The 16,098-nt window shown below is 36.1% G+C and overlaps 2 protein-coding genes across 2 annotated transcripts; one reads left to right on the plus strand and one right to left on the minus strand.

Moving 5' to 3' along the window:
* The first annotated feature begins 5,648 nt into the window (after positions 1-5,648).
* On the plus strand, positions 5,649-6,068 carry LOC148253725 (uncharacterized). The gene has a single exon (XM_088220478.1). The coding sequence runs from the start codon at positions 5,649-5,651 to the stop codon at positions 6,066-6,068; it is 420 nt and encodes a 139-aa protein (XP_088076604.1).
* Positions 6,069-13,199: 7,131 nt separating this feature from the next.
* CPL3 (CAPRICE-like MYB3) lies at positions 13,200-14,640 on the minus strand. The gene is made up of 3 exons (XM_022056057.2): positions 14,411-14,640; positions 14,106-14,193; positions 13,200-13,590 (listed from the first exon to the last, which is right to left on the minus strand). Exons 1-3 carry the CDS (start codon positions 14,463-14,465, stop codon positions 13,467-13,469), a joined length of 267 nt encoding a protein of 88 aa, XP_021911749.1. The 5' UTR covers positions 14,466-14,640; the 3' UTR covers positions 13,200-13,466.
* Positions 14,641-16,098: the final 1,458 nt, after the last annotated feature.

Consider the following 16,098-nt stretch of genomic DNA (forward strand, 5'->3'; position numbering starts at 1 on the left):
TATTTTGTTAAAAGTAATACGATAAAATTTTTCATAAATAAATAAATAACACGATCAAACTCTTAATAAAAGAATAATTAAAAAGATTAAAAGTATCAATAATCATAACAACATTAATTCATGCAAACATAATTAAATTAAATAAGTACCAATTGTATTTTCAAAATCATTTATTATTAAACAGACGAGAAGATAGAGTCTTTGCAATTCAGGATTCCAAATTAATTTCACTTAAAAAATAAGCTCACACAAGGAGACAAGCAATACTTTCATATTTACCGAACTCCCCAATCATGCAACTAAAATTATTATTCTTAAAAAAATAAAACAACCACCAATACTTACACACACATATATATACATGTACTCATTCAACATAAAGAACTAATATATATTTATAAGCTATGCAAATTTGCTATATGCTATTTACGTACGATATGACGAATGCTAGTAAAGCGTGTGTTGTCCTCTAGTTGTGTATATTAAATTTATGGCGCATATATATATATATATATATATACGTAAAGATAATAAATTCAAATTTTAAAATCTTTATTTGAAGGCATTACGTTAGATCTTCAGTAAAGATTTAGAAAATCTGAATTTTGTTTTTCAAAAAAAGAACATGAACAAATCCTAAGGATGTGGATTTATTTAAGTACCAAAAATTAAATAATCTAATTCAAGCGGAAGCATAAGGTCACGAGTTGCCTTGATTCCATTTGATTATAATTTCGGAATTGCCCTTTGTGTAACCATTGTAATAGGGATGTATATCATATATGTAATATTTTAATATGTCAATTTTGTGTTTTCAATGAAAAATTGTGTATGTGTAGTGTAGCACAAGAGGAGAATGGACCGAGGCTGATTCAAGGAATAAAGACGGTGAGTATTTAGAGAAGAGCATGTCTGATGGTGGAGAAGAGTTAGAAGTTTCAATGGTTGGGATTGAGCCGGTTTGGGCATAAAAGGGAACAATGAACTGGGTTGAGAAAAAGAAAAAAAAAGAGAAGGATTGAAGAAAGCAGTGGGGGCGATGAACGATTTGGAGTTGCCATGAAGAACAAAAAGCAAGAAAAGTCAATTGAATCAAAGGCATATGGAACCAAGAGATAAATAGATTTTGACCTTCAAATCCGGTACTGGTAACGTTTGATTGAAATTCCTAGGCTTTTTTCCTCAATTCAAGAGTGGAGGTTGGGAGCTTAGGAAACTAAATGGGAGTGTGAGAGATACGGGAAGAGGTAGGAGAGTAAGTGAGGTTAATTAATAGTAACGAACCAATGTAGGCAGATGCGGGTGAGAGTATGACCGAGGGATGGTCGATACTGGGGAGGAGTGATTGTGCTATGCATTTTGGCAAAGTTGTGTGTGTGTGGGGCAATCCTCTAATCGATAGAAGAAAATATAAACAGTTTAGGTAAGTTATGTGTGTGTATGGCCATTGTATGGACGATAGGGGAATTCTAGACATTTGGGGTATGTGTGTGGCTATTTTATGGTCAATAGGGGAATTCTGGACATTTTATATGTGTGTGTGTTGCCATTTTATGGTCGATAAGAGAATTCTAGACATTTTTTTGTGTGTGGCAACCTATATGGGCGATTGTGTGTGTGTGCGGCCGTCAGTTGGTCGATATAGGTATATACATACAATAAATTATGTTATGGAAGGGTGAGTGGTGGCCTATAAGGGCGATTATATGTGTGTGTGGCCATAAGATGGTCGTTTTGAGGATGTGTCGTGTGAACACGATGGTCAATGAAGGCGATTGCATGCGTGTGTGGCTAAAAGAGGGTCGGTGTTGCTTTAAATGGTATTTTGAGAGGCTAATATAGGCTGCTGCATCTATGTGTAAGCCCAATGTTGGAAGTGTGGATGACATACTGTTGAGGGCGTAGAATGCCAGAATTGTGACTATGTGCTTATATGTCTTCAGTTTAGTTCTCATAGGAACTTTGAGTTGTTGTGTAAGGGTATTGACTGAAAAAATTGTCTATAAATGCATAGAAATTAGGTTGGAATTTACTGGACTGTTTCTAGAGTATGGTTTCTATAACCTGAGCTAAATAGTGGCTGAAGAAGGTGGATAGGTATGTCTGGGCTTACTGGAGATGTTTTAGGCAGTTGGGAATGAACAATAAAGGGAAGTGCAGAAACTTGGAGGGGTTATAGGTTGTAGTGACTATAGATAGAGGAACCAATGAGAGAATAGGAGGTGGAGTGATGGGAGGCAGTAGCATGGGAATTTAATTAGTTTCGAACACTGTATTTTAAGTTGAAATCTATTTGACTGGGCTTGTCTATGCTCACTTTTTGTATTTGCAAATGTGGTGAAGGACATGGCTAGAATGGAACTTCCTTTAATGGAGTACAAACTGTAGGGAAAGAGTTTGGATAGAAGAGACAGAAGAATTACACTTACACACATACACACTGTATACTATTCACTGGTAACCGGCTGTTTGCTGGTGTAAGAATAATTTGTGAACTAGAGAATTGATCATTATTGAATTTCTATAGACATACAATGAATTTTGAGATGGAAATTGTGCACCATCTATTGTATGGTGAACAACAGTTAGAAAAGGAAAGGTAGTTAATAAATGAGTGTTCCTGGGAATTCTTGAGGCATTACAGTTGGTATTAGAGTTATAGGTCCTACGACCTGATGTAATGTCGTATAAAAAAATGTAACGAGAGATCTAACTAGGAATGTCGGAATACAGGTAGATAAAGAGAGGCAACAAAGAGAGGTAAAGGCCGACCACGATAGGGATCCACTCCAAATCTCCAAGATCCACCAGCGGTGTCCTGAGCACCTTCCTCCTAACAGGTGCCATTATCTGCCTTCCAAGGACAACCTCCGTACCAAATAGTACTGTAAATACCTGAAATTTAAATGGAAATAAAGTCATAAATTAAATGCGGAAGCAAAATAATAGAGTTAGAGTTTACATTCCTTACACAATAATTTAGAATGCCAAATAGAGTTACGAGAATGTTTATTCTAAAAGAACAAATGAAAAATAAAAAAATAAACGAAAAACAAATCACCAAGCATTCTATGACGACCTTCACTAGCTTTTGAAGGGAGTCCAGGTGGTGAACTATTCACAACCCCCTTATTGATCGGGATCTGAATCTTAGTCCTCTTGATTCGAAATACTTAATAAAAGAGTGAGCTACACTAGTCCAGTAAGAATATCACACTAATTATAGATACGAAAAACTAAAGATTGGTAAAAATAAAAAAAATAACTAATGGAGCCCTTAATTTAATATAAATTCATTTACTATAAAGAAACTCATTTGTTCCATACTGTGTAACAAATCTTTCCTACCAATAACTGATGAAAACTCATATTCATGCACTATTATTTATCACATATAAAATGATAAGAAATGATCATTTTATATTTTTATCCACTTACTGGTACCCCTGGGGGTCCATATGGATATCTTTCTACTTGTGAACTCAATATCCAATTAAACAATTAACCGATCGTCCCAATATCCCGTCCGGTAATGGCCGCCAAACATACCACCACCTCGATGCCCCGTCCGGTATGAAGATGAACCATATCTCCCAAACCTTACTAGTAAGGGACTTCTCAGCCCCGTTCGACTGAGATAACGTTCACGATAGGGTTCTGTATGTACCGGGCTTGTTTGCCCTTTTTCAGGAACCCAGTAAGTCCTTCCATACAGATTTTGATCAGTATAACAATCAACCATACAATAACCATATCTCATTTTATACTCACCGTTCATTTAAACAACAATATAATTTAACACAGCTAAATAACCGATGATCGGAATACCGGCATGCAATGTAGGGAAAACAAATAACAAAATAACTAAAAAGATCCTGAAAACCATCAATTGAGTTACGCACAGTATAATAGTAAACAAATATAAACAATATAGAAAAATAAACAGAAAATCAAAACGACTATGAACTAACTAGTTTCGGCTCCACTAATGACTTATAATTATTTTCAAGGTTCTCTAATTTTTCATAAAAATACACAGTTATTAATTATTAAGCTTCAATTTACTGTAACAGAGAAAAGAGTGAGTGATCCTTACATGATCGGTATCCAAAATACCAAAATTTTTACTGCGCCTATTGGCAGTCCTTGGATTTCCTGAATTTTCCTGTAGATATTAAAACACAATTCATGTACCTAAAAATACCCAAAAAAACTCCAAAATTGGTTAAAAATTCTTTTTGGCCAATTTCAGAGTTTCGGCACGGCAGCACCACCGTGCTCCAGCGATGAGACCACCACCTGCAGCGGCGATTTGCCTCGATCTAGCCATTTTTGGTCAGTTTTGGCAAGTTTCAACCACCTTTATATATATCACTGCAAAAAAGCACGTTATGGGGTCTCGATTGATCAAAAAAATTTAAAAATGGAAACCTATCAGTGGTGGAATTTTTGGGTGCGGCGGTTCTGCCGACTCACCTTCGCGGCTGAGATTTTTTCTTCGGTCAACCTGTAAAAAATAGAATGGTGAACACAACGGTGAAAAAATTGTACGAAACGGAAAACAAGAAGGTGCTCATCGGAGGAGGTTGCAGGTTTTGCCCACGGCGGTGCCGCTAGATTTTGCCCACGGTTTCTGGCTCACCCGTAGTTCGTTTTGCTCCAATATGGCCACATGGGCACTCAGAATCGAATTCCGAGCGGATAGAAGAATTGTTACATGTTTTGGCAGTCAGATGTGACTCTGGTGTGGCGGCGGTCAGTGGTCGGCGGTTGGCTCCATTCTCGGGCGACTGGTTCTTTTTCTCCGGTGAGAGGCTGACAGCTAAAGTTTGGGTTCAGTGTGATGCAAAATATTTATAACCATCTCGCGTTAATCTGGACATTTATGACGTTTGATCTCCACCGTTCGATCGTGCCTAAAGAAGAAACGAATCTGGACCATTCATCTCGTTTTATCTCGACCGTCCGATCGCGTTTAAGGAGAAAATAAATATGAACCGTTCATCGCGATTTGATCTCGACCGTCTGATCACATTTAAAGGGAGAACAAATTCGAGTCGTCCACACGCACGAGATCGAACTTAGGCCGTTCGATCGCAGGCACGCGGATTACCCGCCTGACATCTCACGTGGCACCGATGTCATCGTGCCTTTCCACGTGGCGTACTCCACTTCGTCGGGGTATCTGACTGTGCGGTTCTACGTGACAAAATTTTTTTTGTTTATACTATGACCCACAGTTTCTGATTTTTCTTTCAAAAATACCCCCCAACCCAAATTTTTACCCATTTTTCTTAAAATTATTTTTAATTTCATTTCTAACCTATTTTTTTCCATAAATTCAATAAAAATTAAAATAAATTAATTTAAAAATAATTTTTTATATATATTTAAAATGTTAAAATTAATCTTAAACCAAATTTTGGGCCGGGGTATTATAAGTACACCCCCCCCCCCCCCCCTCCACTTATCAAAGATCTACTCCTACACCCTAGGTGCCACCTATGGGGCAGGCAACCAGCCACCAAGAGGATTTCAACATATTGTGTAAGGTAGTTAAGAGCTTGACAACAATGATCCGTGAAAGTGAATTACGATCATAGGCACCCTTCCACCTAAAATAGAGCACTGACTAAGGTGAGGTAGATATGAATAACATTGAGAAGGATCGGAGACTCAACCCTCCCACTTTTAATGGAGGTTCTGACCCACTTGTTACAGAAACCAAGAAGTTGTTTGATGTGATAGTAGTTAATGCAGAACGAAAAGCACAGTTAGCCACTTTTATGTTAAGAGGGTCAACAGAACGTTGGTGGAATATGAAGAAGGACGCCCTTATTCCCCCAATTACTTGGGAGGTACTTCTTGAAGCATTCAATGCTGAATATTTTTCATACTTTCTCATACAGAGAAAAGAGACTGAATTTGCAAAACTGCAGCAAGATAAGTTATCAGTGGCAGAGTATGTAGATAAGTACATAGATCTGAGACGTTTTAGGCTGAAAGTTATGATGAATGAATTAAAGAAAGCCAGGAGATTTAAGAAAGGACTGAGACCAGAGTTATAAGATCAGGTAGCTATATTTGCGTTATCTACTTACCAGGCGATACTAGAGAAGACACAATTAGTGGAGACTTTGTATAGAGAGCACACTAAGTATAATACAGGAATAACGGGGCCTAAACGACTACTACCACCATCTGGCCAGATAGAGAAAAGACAAAGGACAATATAACATTTGATCCTAGGGCATCAGATACTACCGAGGAATATAGATTGCACATGCTGTGGTAGGAGCCATGAAGACCGGTCATGTGGGGCTCCTATTCAGGGATGTTATAGATGTGACAGTACTTAACATTTTGTACGTGATTGCCTGGTACCTAAAGAGTCCAGTAGACCGATGATTCTAGGAAGAGTGTTTGCCTTGTTGGCACAAAACGCGGAGACAACCACGGAGGTGATCCAAGGTACTTTTTACATTTCGAATTTTCTTGCTAAAATATTAATTGATCCAGGAGCAACACATTCATTCACCTCACTTAGGTTTGTATCTAAGTTCGGGATAGAGCCAGAAGTGTTAGATTGCATGCTCATGGTGTCAACACCAACTAGTGGTGGCTTGTATGTGAATGTAGTTTATAGCTCGTGCAAAATAGAAGTGGTCGGGAGGGAATTAGAGGAAAATTTAATTCAACTAGATATTAAGGATTTCGATGTGATATTAGGAATGGATTTGTTGGCTACCCACCATGCACATGTGTCTTGCTTTCGTAAAAAGGTTGTGTTTAAAATCCCTGACGAAAAACCTTTCTCCATATAAAAAAAATGATATTTTTTTTGAAGCTACCAAATTGTTTTTTTTTCTTTTTTGGCATAAAGTGATTCTGATTATATAATGAAGCGGGACTAATTTAATGAAGGGATTATGTGTATACTCATTTGTGTGAATTACTATACATCTTGTATTCATGGCCTTATGATTTATTTATATGAATAACTACTTTACAAATAATTATCTCACACGTGTAATTAATAAGGAGCGAGAGTAAGAAGATCACACTCTAAGATATACCCGTGGTGAGAGATTTTCCTGACGTGTTTCTGGATGGTCTTCCCGAGTTACTGCCTGATAGAGAAGTAGAATTTACTATAGAGTTACAACTAGGAACTCAGCCCATTTTGAAGGCCCCATATCGGATGGCAAGATCAGATTACTAGAGTTAAGTAAACAACTACAAGAATTACTGGATAAGATATTTATAAGGCCTAGTGTATCCCCCTGGGATGCACCTGTATTATTTGTAAAGAAAAATGACAGGACTATGCAAATGTATGTCAATTATAGGGAATTAAATAAGGTAACAATAAAGAACAAGTACCTCCTTCCGAGGATAGATGATCTATTTGATCAGTTGCAAGTAGCTCAGGTATTCTCAAACATCGATCTATGTTCTGGGTATCACCAGCTGAGGATTAGGGTAGAAAATATAGTAAAAACTATTTTTCGCATCAGGTATGGACATTATGAATTTTTGGTTATGCTGTTTGGACTAACGAATGCACCTGCAATGTTCATAAACTTGATGAATCGAGTATTCTGGCCTTTGTTGAATCGTTATGTGATTGTGTTCATAGACGATATACTGATATACTCCAAGAGTACAGAAGAGCATGTGGTACATTTGACAACAGCATTGGAGATGCTTACAAGGGCCAAATTGTATGCAAAGTTTAGTAAATATGAGTTTTGGCTTGATCAGATTTCATTTCTAGGATATATAGTGTCGAATAATGGAGTGTCCATGGATCTTGTAGAGGTAGAAGTAGTAGCAAAATAGAGTAGAGCGAGCACAGTGACTGAAGTTAGAAGTTTTTTAGGTTTGTTAGATATTATTACATGTTCGTCAAGGGTTTTTCGAGCATAGTGGCGCCACTTATTAGATTGACTAAGAATGACATAAAGTTCAGTGGGATGAGAATTGTAAGAACAGTTTTAATGAGCTTAAACAGAAATTTAATACCACCCCAGCATTGACCATTCCATCGGGTGACAGGGTTTATGTAGTGTATAGTGATGCATCTAGTTTAGGGTTGGAGTGTGCACTAATGCAGCATAGAAGGGCAATAGCTTATGGCTCCAGGCAATTGAAAGTACATGAAAGGAATTATCCGACACATGATTTGGAGTTGGCCACTGTGGTATATGCCCTGAAATTATGTTGACACTACTTGTATTGGGAGACTTTTGATATTTACTCTGATCATAAGAGCTTGCAGTACTTATTCACCCAGAGAGAACTTAACATGCAGCAGAGGCGAGAGATGGATTTGTTAAAAGATTTTGACTGTGAGATTCACTATCATCTAAAAAAGGAGAAATGTGGTAGCAGATGCTCTCAGTCAAAATAATATAGGGAGGTTGAATTATCTGATGGTATCTGAACGGGACCTATGTAAGGCCATGCAACGGGTGGAGATACGAGAACAGTATCGGGAAAAGTATGTGGCTGGTTCGCAGGTGCAGCTGGTATTGATTCGGACAATTAGGGAGGGCTAAATGATAGATGCAGGGTCATAATCGATTAGGGGAGGAGTGGAATAGGGGATAGTGATAGGATTCAGTATACGTGAGGATAGAGTACTCAAGTTTTGGGACAAAATGTTTGTTCCTAATTATGAGGAATTGCGAATAAAAATCCTCAAGGAGGGTCATAACACACAATTAACAATGCATCCAGGGAGTACTAAAATGTACCAAAATTTACAAAAACATTAATAGTGGAATGGGATGAGAAAAGATATTGTTGAATGTGTGGCTAGGTGTTTAACATGTCAGTAGGTGAAGATTGAACATCAGAGGCCTTGAGGGTTATTGCAACCCTTATCGACACCAAAGTAGAAGTAGGAACATATCTCTATGGACTTTGTGACTAGGCTATCAAGGACTCATAAGAAGCAGGATAATATTTGGGTAGTAGTTGACGGTCATCTCATATTTTAGCTATAAAGATTTCGGACTCAGTGGATCGGTTGGTCAAGTTGTATATCAGGGAAGTGATCAAATTACATGGGATTCCTGTATCGATTATTTCATATAGAGATCCTAGGTTCACTTTTAGGTTTTAAGGAGTTTGCAACAGGTGATGGGTACCAAATTGAGCTCTAGTATGAATTTTCATCCCCAAACAGATGGACAAACTTAGCAGATAATACAGGTATTAAAAGACATGTTACGAGCTTGTATCATAGATTTTGGAGAAGATTGGGAAGAAATGCTACCCTTAATAGAGTTTACTTACAATAATAGTTATCATGCTAGTATTGGAATGACTCCTTATAAAGCTCTCTACGGTAGACCCTGTCGGTCTCTGATTTGCTAGGATGAGGTGGGAGAAAGATAGCTGATAGGACAAGAGTTGGTAGAAGAGACCACTACAAAGGTTATTATGATAAGAAAAATTTGCAAGCTGCGCAGAGGAGGCAGAAGGGATATGCAGATCACCAGATACAGGATCTGACTTTTGAGGTAGGTGACCATGTATTTTTAAAGGTGTCACCAATGAAAGGTTTGTTGAGATTTAAAAAGAAAGGAAAATTAAGCCCCCGACTCGTTGGACCATTTGAAATTTCAGAGTGGGTGAGTGCAGTTACTTATAGGAAAACACTCCCTCCGAGATATGCCATAATGCATGATGTATTTAATATTTTGATGTTACGAAAGTACCAACCTGACCCGATTCACATCATACAAGATAAAACTCTCTATTTAGAAAGTTACTTGACTTATGAGGAGTAACTAATTAGCATTCTTGAACAACAAGAGAAGAAATCGAGGAGTCAGACAATAACTATGGTGAGAGTATTGTGGCAACACCACTCAAGTAAGGAGGCAACATGGGAGCGAGAAAACAAGATGAGAACTCACTATCCGCAGCTATTTGAGGTTAAAATGAGGGGGATCAAATTCCTTTTAGGGGGGATATTGTAATATTTTAATATGTCGATTTTATGTTTTTAGTGAAAAATTATATGTGTGTAGTGTAACACAAGAGGATAATAGACCGAGGCTTATTCAAGGAATAAAGACGGTGAGTATTTGGAGAAGAGCATATTGGATCGTGGAGAAAATTTAAAAGTTTTAACGGTTGGGATTGAGCCGGATTGGGTATAAAAGGAAATAATGAACTGGGTTTAGAAAAAAAAAATGAGAAAAGGAAAGAAATAGAAAAAAAAGAGAGAAAGGTTGAAGAGAGCAACGGGGCGATGAAAAATTTGGAGTTGCAAGGAAGAATGAGAAGCAAGAAAAGTCGATTAAATCAGAGGCAGATGGAACCAAGAGGTAAATAGATTTTGAACTTCAAATCTGGTATTGGTAAGGCTTGATTGAAATTCCTAGGTTCTTTCCCTCACTTCGGGAATGGAGGTTAGGAGCTTAGGAAACTAAACGGAAGTGTGAGAGATACGAAAAGATGTAGGAGAGTAAGTGAGGTTCATTAATAGTAACAAGCTGATGTAGGTGGATGTAGGTGAGAGTATGACTGAAGGATGTTCGGTACCAGGGAGGAGCGATTGTGCTATGCATTTTGGCAGGGTTGTGTGTGTGTGGCCATTCTCTGGTCGATGGAAAAAATATAAACGGTTTAGGTAAGTTGTATGTGTGTATGGCCATTTTATTGTTGATAGGGGAATTCTAGACATTTGGTATGTGTGTGGCCATTTTATGGTCGATAGGGGAATTCTGGATATTGTGTGTGTGTGGCCATCGGTTGGTCGATATAGGTATATACATGCAGTAAAGTATGTTCTGGAAGGGTTTTATGTGAGTGGTGGCCTATAGGGGCGATTGTATGTGTGTGTGGCCATAGGATGATCATTTTAAGGATGTGTCGTGTGAGCATGATGTCCAATGAAGGCGATTGCGTGCGTGTGTGTGTGGCCAAAAAAGGGTCGATGTTGCTTTAATGGTATTTTGAGAGGTTAATACAGGTGGTTGCATATATGTGTAAGACTAGTGGATGGCCGAAAGTGTGGATGGCATACTATTGAGGGCGCAGAATGTTGAAATTGCGATTGTGTGCTTGTGTGTCTTCAGTTTAGTCCTAGGAGGAACTCTGAGTAGTTGTGTGGGGGGTATTAACTGAAAAAGTGGTCTATAAATGCATGGAAATTAGGTTGGAATTTATTGGATTGTTTCTAGAGTATGGTTTCTGGAATTTGAGTTGAACAGTGGCTGAAGAAAGTGGATAGGAACATCTTGGCTTATTGGAAATGTTTTAGGTAATTGGGAATGGGAACAATAAAGGGAAGTGTGGAAACTTGAAGGGGTTGTAGGTTGTAGTGAATGTAGATAGAGGAACCAATGAGAGAATAGGAAGTGGAGTGATGGGAGGCAGTAGCATGGGAATTTAATAAGTTTCGAACACTGTATTTTAAGTTGAAATCTATTTGACTGAGCTTGTGTATGCTTACTTTATGTTATTTATAAGATGTAGTGAAGGACAGGGCTGGAGCGTAACTTCCTTCAATCGAGTACAAACCGTAGAGGAAGAGTTCGGGCAGAAGAGGCTGAAGAATTACACTTACACACATACACACTGTATGCTATTCACTGGTAACTGGCTGTTTGTTAGTGTAAGAACAATTTGTGAACTAGAGAATTGATCATTATTGAATTTTTATAGACATATAATAAATTTTGAGATGAAAACTATGCACCATTTACTTAATGGTGACCAGGAGTATGGAAAATGAGAGGTGGTTAATAAATGAGTGTTTCTAGAAATTCTTGGATCGTTACAATGTACATGTATATATATATATATATATATATATACAAACACACACACACACACACAACATTCATGTCATACCTTAACTTTTTAAAGATATTCACAAAGTTAATTTCATGTATTAAAATTAAGTTTTAATGTATTTTTTTACAAACTATATATAAATGTCTTAATTTCCAATGTTGGTTATATAAATCAGTATTTATGTTTTTTTTTTTTAAAACACTACCTAGGTGGGTATTTTTTTGAAGCACTTAAATAAAATGGGATTTTTGTTCTAATTATATGAATAAACGATTTATGTAGATGTATGCACGCACTCAAACACACTATCATTATTAGTATGACGACTGTATAAGCATGCAAGCAAGCTTATCCTTTTGGCATTTTCTACTTAATTTCAGTTTGACACCAATTTTATCACTTTCTTCTAACCCAGTACGGGTTGGTCGGTCCTAGTTTCAATACTGAGCATTACACGGTCAGTTTCCCCAATAAATTATGATTTGGAAAAATATAATACGTGTAAACATTTATTCAAATATTTTACTATTTAAAAATTATAAATTATGATGTCCAAAATGATATCACTGTAAATTATTTAATTAAATAGACAAAATAATTTGTCAACTACGGCATAATTTTCACGATAATTAATGTTACAGCTCCAAAACCAGCTTTAAATTTTTTTAAAAAAACCATGAGCGGCGCTTGTGGTTTCGGTTTCCTTGTGTAAACGATAAACGACCGTGCCAAGTTGTGGCGGGGGTGAAGAATAGAAATTCAAAATCTTTTGTGGGGGCCAAATTGTAAAATCGAAAACTCTCGTTGCCAAGAAGCTTCGAAGTTTTCGTGAAGATGTGGGGCCCGCATAGTTTTTGTTTTTTGTTTTCACATTCTTTCTCTCTTATCTTAGGAAAGGAAAACGTGTGGGCCCCTTTTCACTCCTGCACGAGTTCGCTTTATGAAAATAATTCACCGTAGTGAAAAAGAAGTCAAAGTGCGTGTAGTACAAGGACGATGTTGGTTGAGAAGCAGGCAACTGACACGTGTGAAACCTCCTTAACGTATTCATTTGGTTTCTGCGTGTTAAGGGGTTTTCCTTTTCGTAGATATAAATTTTTATTTACAAACATAAAAAATAAAAGTTGCTGTCATTGCGTTTTTCTTCGAAACTGGCAGCAAGCAAATCGTTCGTCTTTAAAACGGTGCCGTTACCAAAAACCAACCTAAGAATGATGGGCTTGCTTTGGGCCTTGGTCTTATATTAAATTTGATATGGATTGATTTCGTTTTGGGTTTCTAAAGCCCACCAGTTGATTGAAATTGGGGTTTTGGGTAAAAATGCATTTTGAAGTAAACAGAGACATACATGATGAATATGTAGTTCTATCTCAAAGAAATAAAACTAGTTGGATTAATTTGACAGGTAGGTTGACAACTAGTTTAGTTCATTTGAATTAATCTCAAACAAACAAATCGTAGCTTCCCCCCCCCCCAGTACATTCAATATTACTACTACTATTACTACTGTACCATTTTCTTCTCTAAACAAACAAAACCAAATTCATCCCTAACTGCAATTGAAAAAACAAGAAACTAAAAGGAATTAAGTAAAAAAAGAAGGAATTAATTTAAGCATATTTTAATTAATTAATATAAAAGAAATTAAATTAAGAGTTAGATTTCTTGAGCTCTTTTCTTTTATTGGCGAAAACTTCTCCGTGTCTCATAATCCAAAACCTCTCAATCTCTTCTGCTTTCCGTCCAGGAATCCGCCCAGCTATCAAGCCCCACCTGCACCATTATATGTCAGCTTACCACTCATGCATATATATATATATATATATATATTCATCCCTTTATCAAAAACACTCAAATGTATCCTGAGGAATCCCTGATTTTCCAGCTAACTTATATTATTCAGAAGAAATCATATTGATTTTGTCTCCCAGCTAACTGCTGATTGGAATCCAAAGCATTTGCTTCTTCTTTTTTCTATTACTGTCTACCATATATATATATAAACACCTTGCATGTACATATATGATACCACAATCTAAATACACTATATTTATAGTCCCACTTGCATCTCCAGTTCAGAACAGTTGGATACAAACAAAAAGAACAATCAATCAAACCCATACATGCATGAGAGATCAGACTGAGGTCATGTGAAAATAAGAAGTACTTCCATTTGAGCTCCAAGCTAAGTAAATACAAGATCAATCGCTCAGAAACTATTAGCTACTTCCCCGTTTAATTTGCATATGTTATGAGCTAGTTATGGTGTTTGTTAATAGAACAATTACCTCTCGCCAACCAGCTTATACATTCTGTAAATGAGGTCCTCTTCTTGTTCGGACATTTTTATGAAATCCCATTCAATACTGCTCACCTCTGTAATAACACAAACGCAAAAGATTATAAATTTAAGTGACTCATCCAGAAAGATGTCTTACCCACTTGCTAAAAAAGAAATATCACTTAGAAAGAAGCTGGGAAGTTGAGGAATATTGAAAAAGAAAGCCATTAGAGAAGGAAATTAGGAGTATGTAGATATATATGGTGGGTAAAGAAATAAAAGAAGGCATTAAAGAAGGTAACGTGTGAAGACCTTCTTCAGAGGAAGAAGTACTGGTTTTAGCATTTTTGCGGCCATTTTTGTCCATGCCTAATTTCTTTCCAAAACTAGAAAGTTTTTCGTGAGAGTGAAAGAAGAAAGAAATGTAGAGAGACAGAGAGAGAGTTATTAAGAAGGAGGAGGCGGTAGATGGAATGTGTAGATAGCTGAATGGGTAATTAATAGTTTCTTGATACTTGAAGAAATTTAAATGATTTTTATGTGGGTTGTATTTATTATTATGAAAAATAATGAGAGGGGAAGGAAGATGAAGTAAAGGAAAGGAACGAACGGCAGGTCCTACCAAACAAACAAAAATGAAGATGGTTGACTTGTAGTTGTCTCTCCTTTATCACATTCATCTTCCAAAGTTCAACGCTTTGGGAACTCTCCACATCAAATTTTTCTGATTAATATTTATCCCATCAGCATATTTGTCTTTTTCTTAAGTTTCAAGTATTAGAAAAAGAAAATCTTAATTATATATGGATTAATAGCTACAGTCGTCTGTATCATCTATGCGTTGGATATATAATTATTTACTAATTTAGCATATGATTTTTTTTTTTTATATATAAAAACATTCGTATGCGTAGAGAAGCATATTTATTAGTGAGCAATGAGTTTTGTCATCTTATAGTTAGACTTTTTAAGTTCCAAGCCTGCTGTCTTTTTTATTTTTATTTATTTTTTCTTATTTTTAATTTATTATTTTTGTTAATTAATTAATTAAAATTATTTCTAAAAATTTTTAACACATGATTTAATTTTTTTAATTTAAAATTAGTAAAGTTTAAACATTTAAAGCAAATAAAAATATTACAGAATTAATTGTAAAAGAAATTAGGGACTTATTCATTAATAACTACTGTTTGTAAAATTTGAATAAAGCAAACCTTAAAAAGATTTATAATTTTCCATATTCGTGTGGGATACAAAAGCTTTTGGCCATTAGAAATTAGAAATATATGACAATTTGATTCTGATCACGAGCATGCGCGACTGAAAATATTCTCCTTATTTAAATTGATCATGAAAGGAAGTACAACTGCATCATAGAAATTATAAATTTCAGGTTATTTATGGGAGTTGATGAGAAAGTATCAGTCTTTCAAGTTTTCCATATATGTATATATGTGTGTGTGTGCGTGTGTATAGGTTACTGATTATTTTTATATTTATATTATATAGTTGGCCGAAAAGGATTTTTGATTAATTGGGGTAATAACATGTAATATAGAGGTATGGTCAAGCATATAAAAAGGGCGTTTAGCTTTTCTTGAGTGGAACCATCTTATTCCTTCTGATATCTTTTTGATATGAAAAAAGACATATTATCTATTCTATTTGTTTAAAGCACATAATATGTAGTGGTAGCGTGTGTTTGTGTGTGTATGTATATATATATATATACATACACACACAGTATACGCATATAGATTATGGATGTAGTTGGCAGCAGAAAGCGTCAGATGTCCCAAGATTCTGACAAGTAATCAGCTTGCTAGCTTTAGCAAAGATTTTGAATGATCTTTATAAGACCCTGTGTGTGAAAGATGATGAGAACTACTTTTTGAAGATTGGATTTTATATATATATATATATATAATGCTTTTACATGCAATCGCATTCCTAGCTAGCTTTTTACTTATTGGCTCTATGTATCATATGGCCAACCTAGC

This window comes from Carica papaya, chromosome 5, assembly GCF_054855325.1.
Source record: "Carica papaya isolate Zhongbai chromosome 5, ASM5485532v1, whole genome shotgun sequence".
Taxonomy (NCBI): domain Eukaryota; kingdom Viridiplantae; phylum Streptophyta; class Magnoliopsida; order Brassicales; family Caricaceae; genus Carica; species Carica papaya.

Coding starts and splice junctions, on each gene's coding strand:
- LOC148253725 (XM_088220478.1), top strand. CDS start 5,649: ATGAATAACATTGAGAAGGATCGGAGACTCAACCCTCCCACTTTTAAT.
- CPL3 (XM_022056057.2), bottom strand. CDS start 14,465: ATGGACAAAAATGGCCGCAAAAATGCTAAAACCAGTACTTCTTCCTCT. Junction 14,194..14,410: donor TACTTCTTCCTCTGAAGAAG/GTCTTCACACGT, acceptor GTGTTATTACAG/AGGTGAGCAGTATTGAATGG. Junction 13,591..14,105: donor TATAAGCTGGTTGGCGAGAG/GTAATTGTTCTA, acceptor ATAATGGTGCAG/GTGGGGCTTGATAGCTGGGC.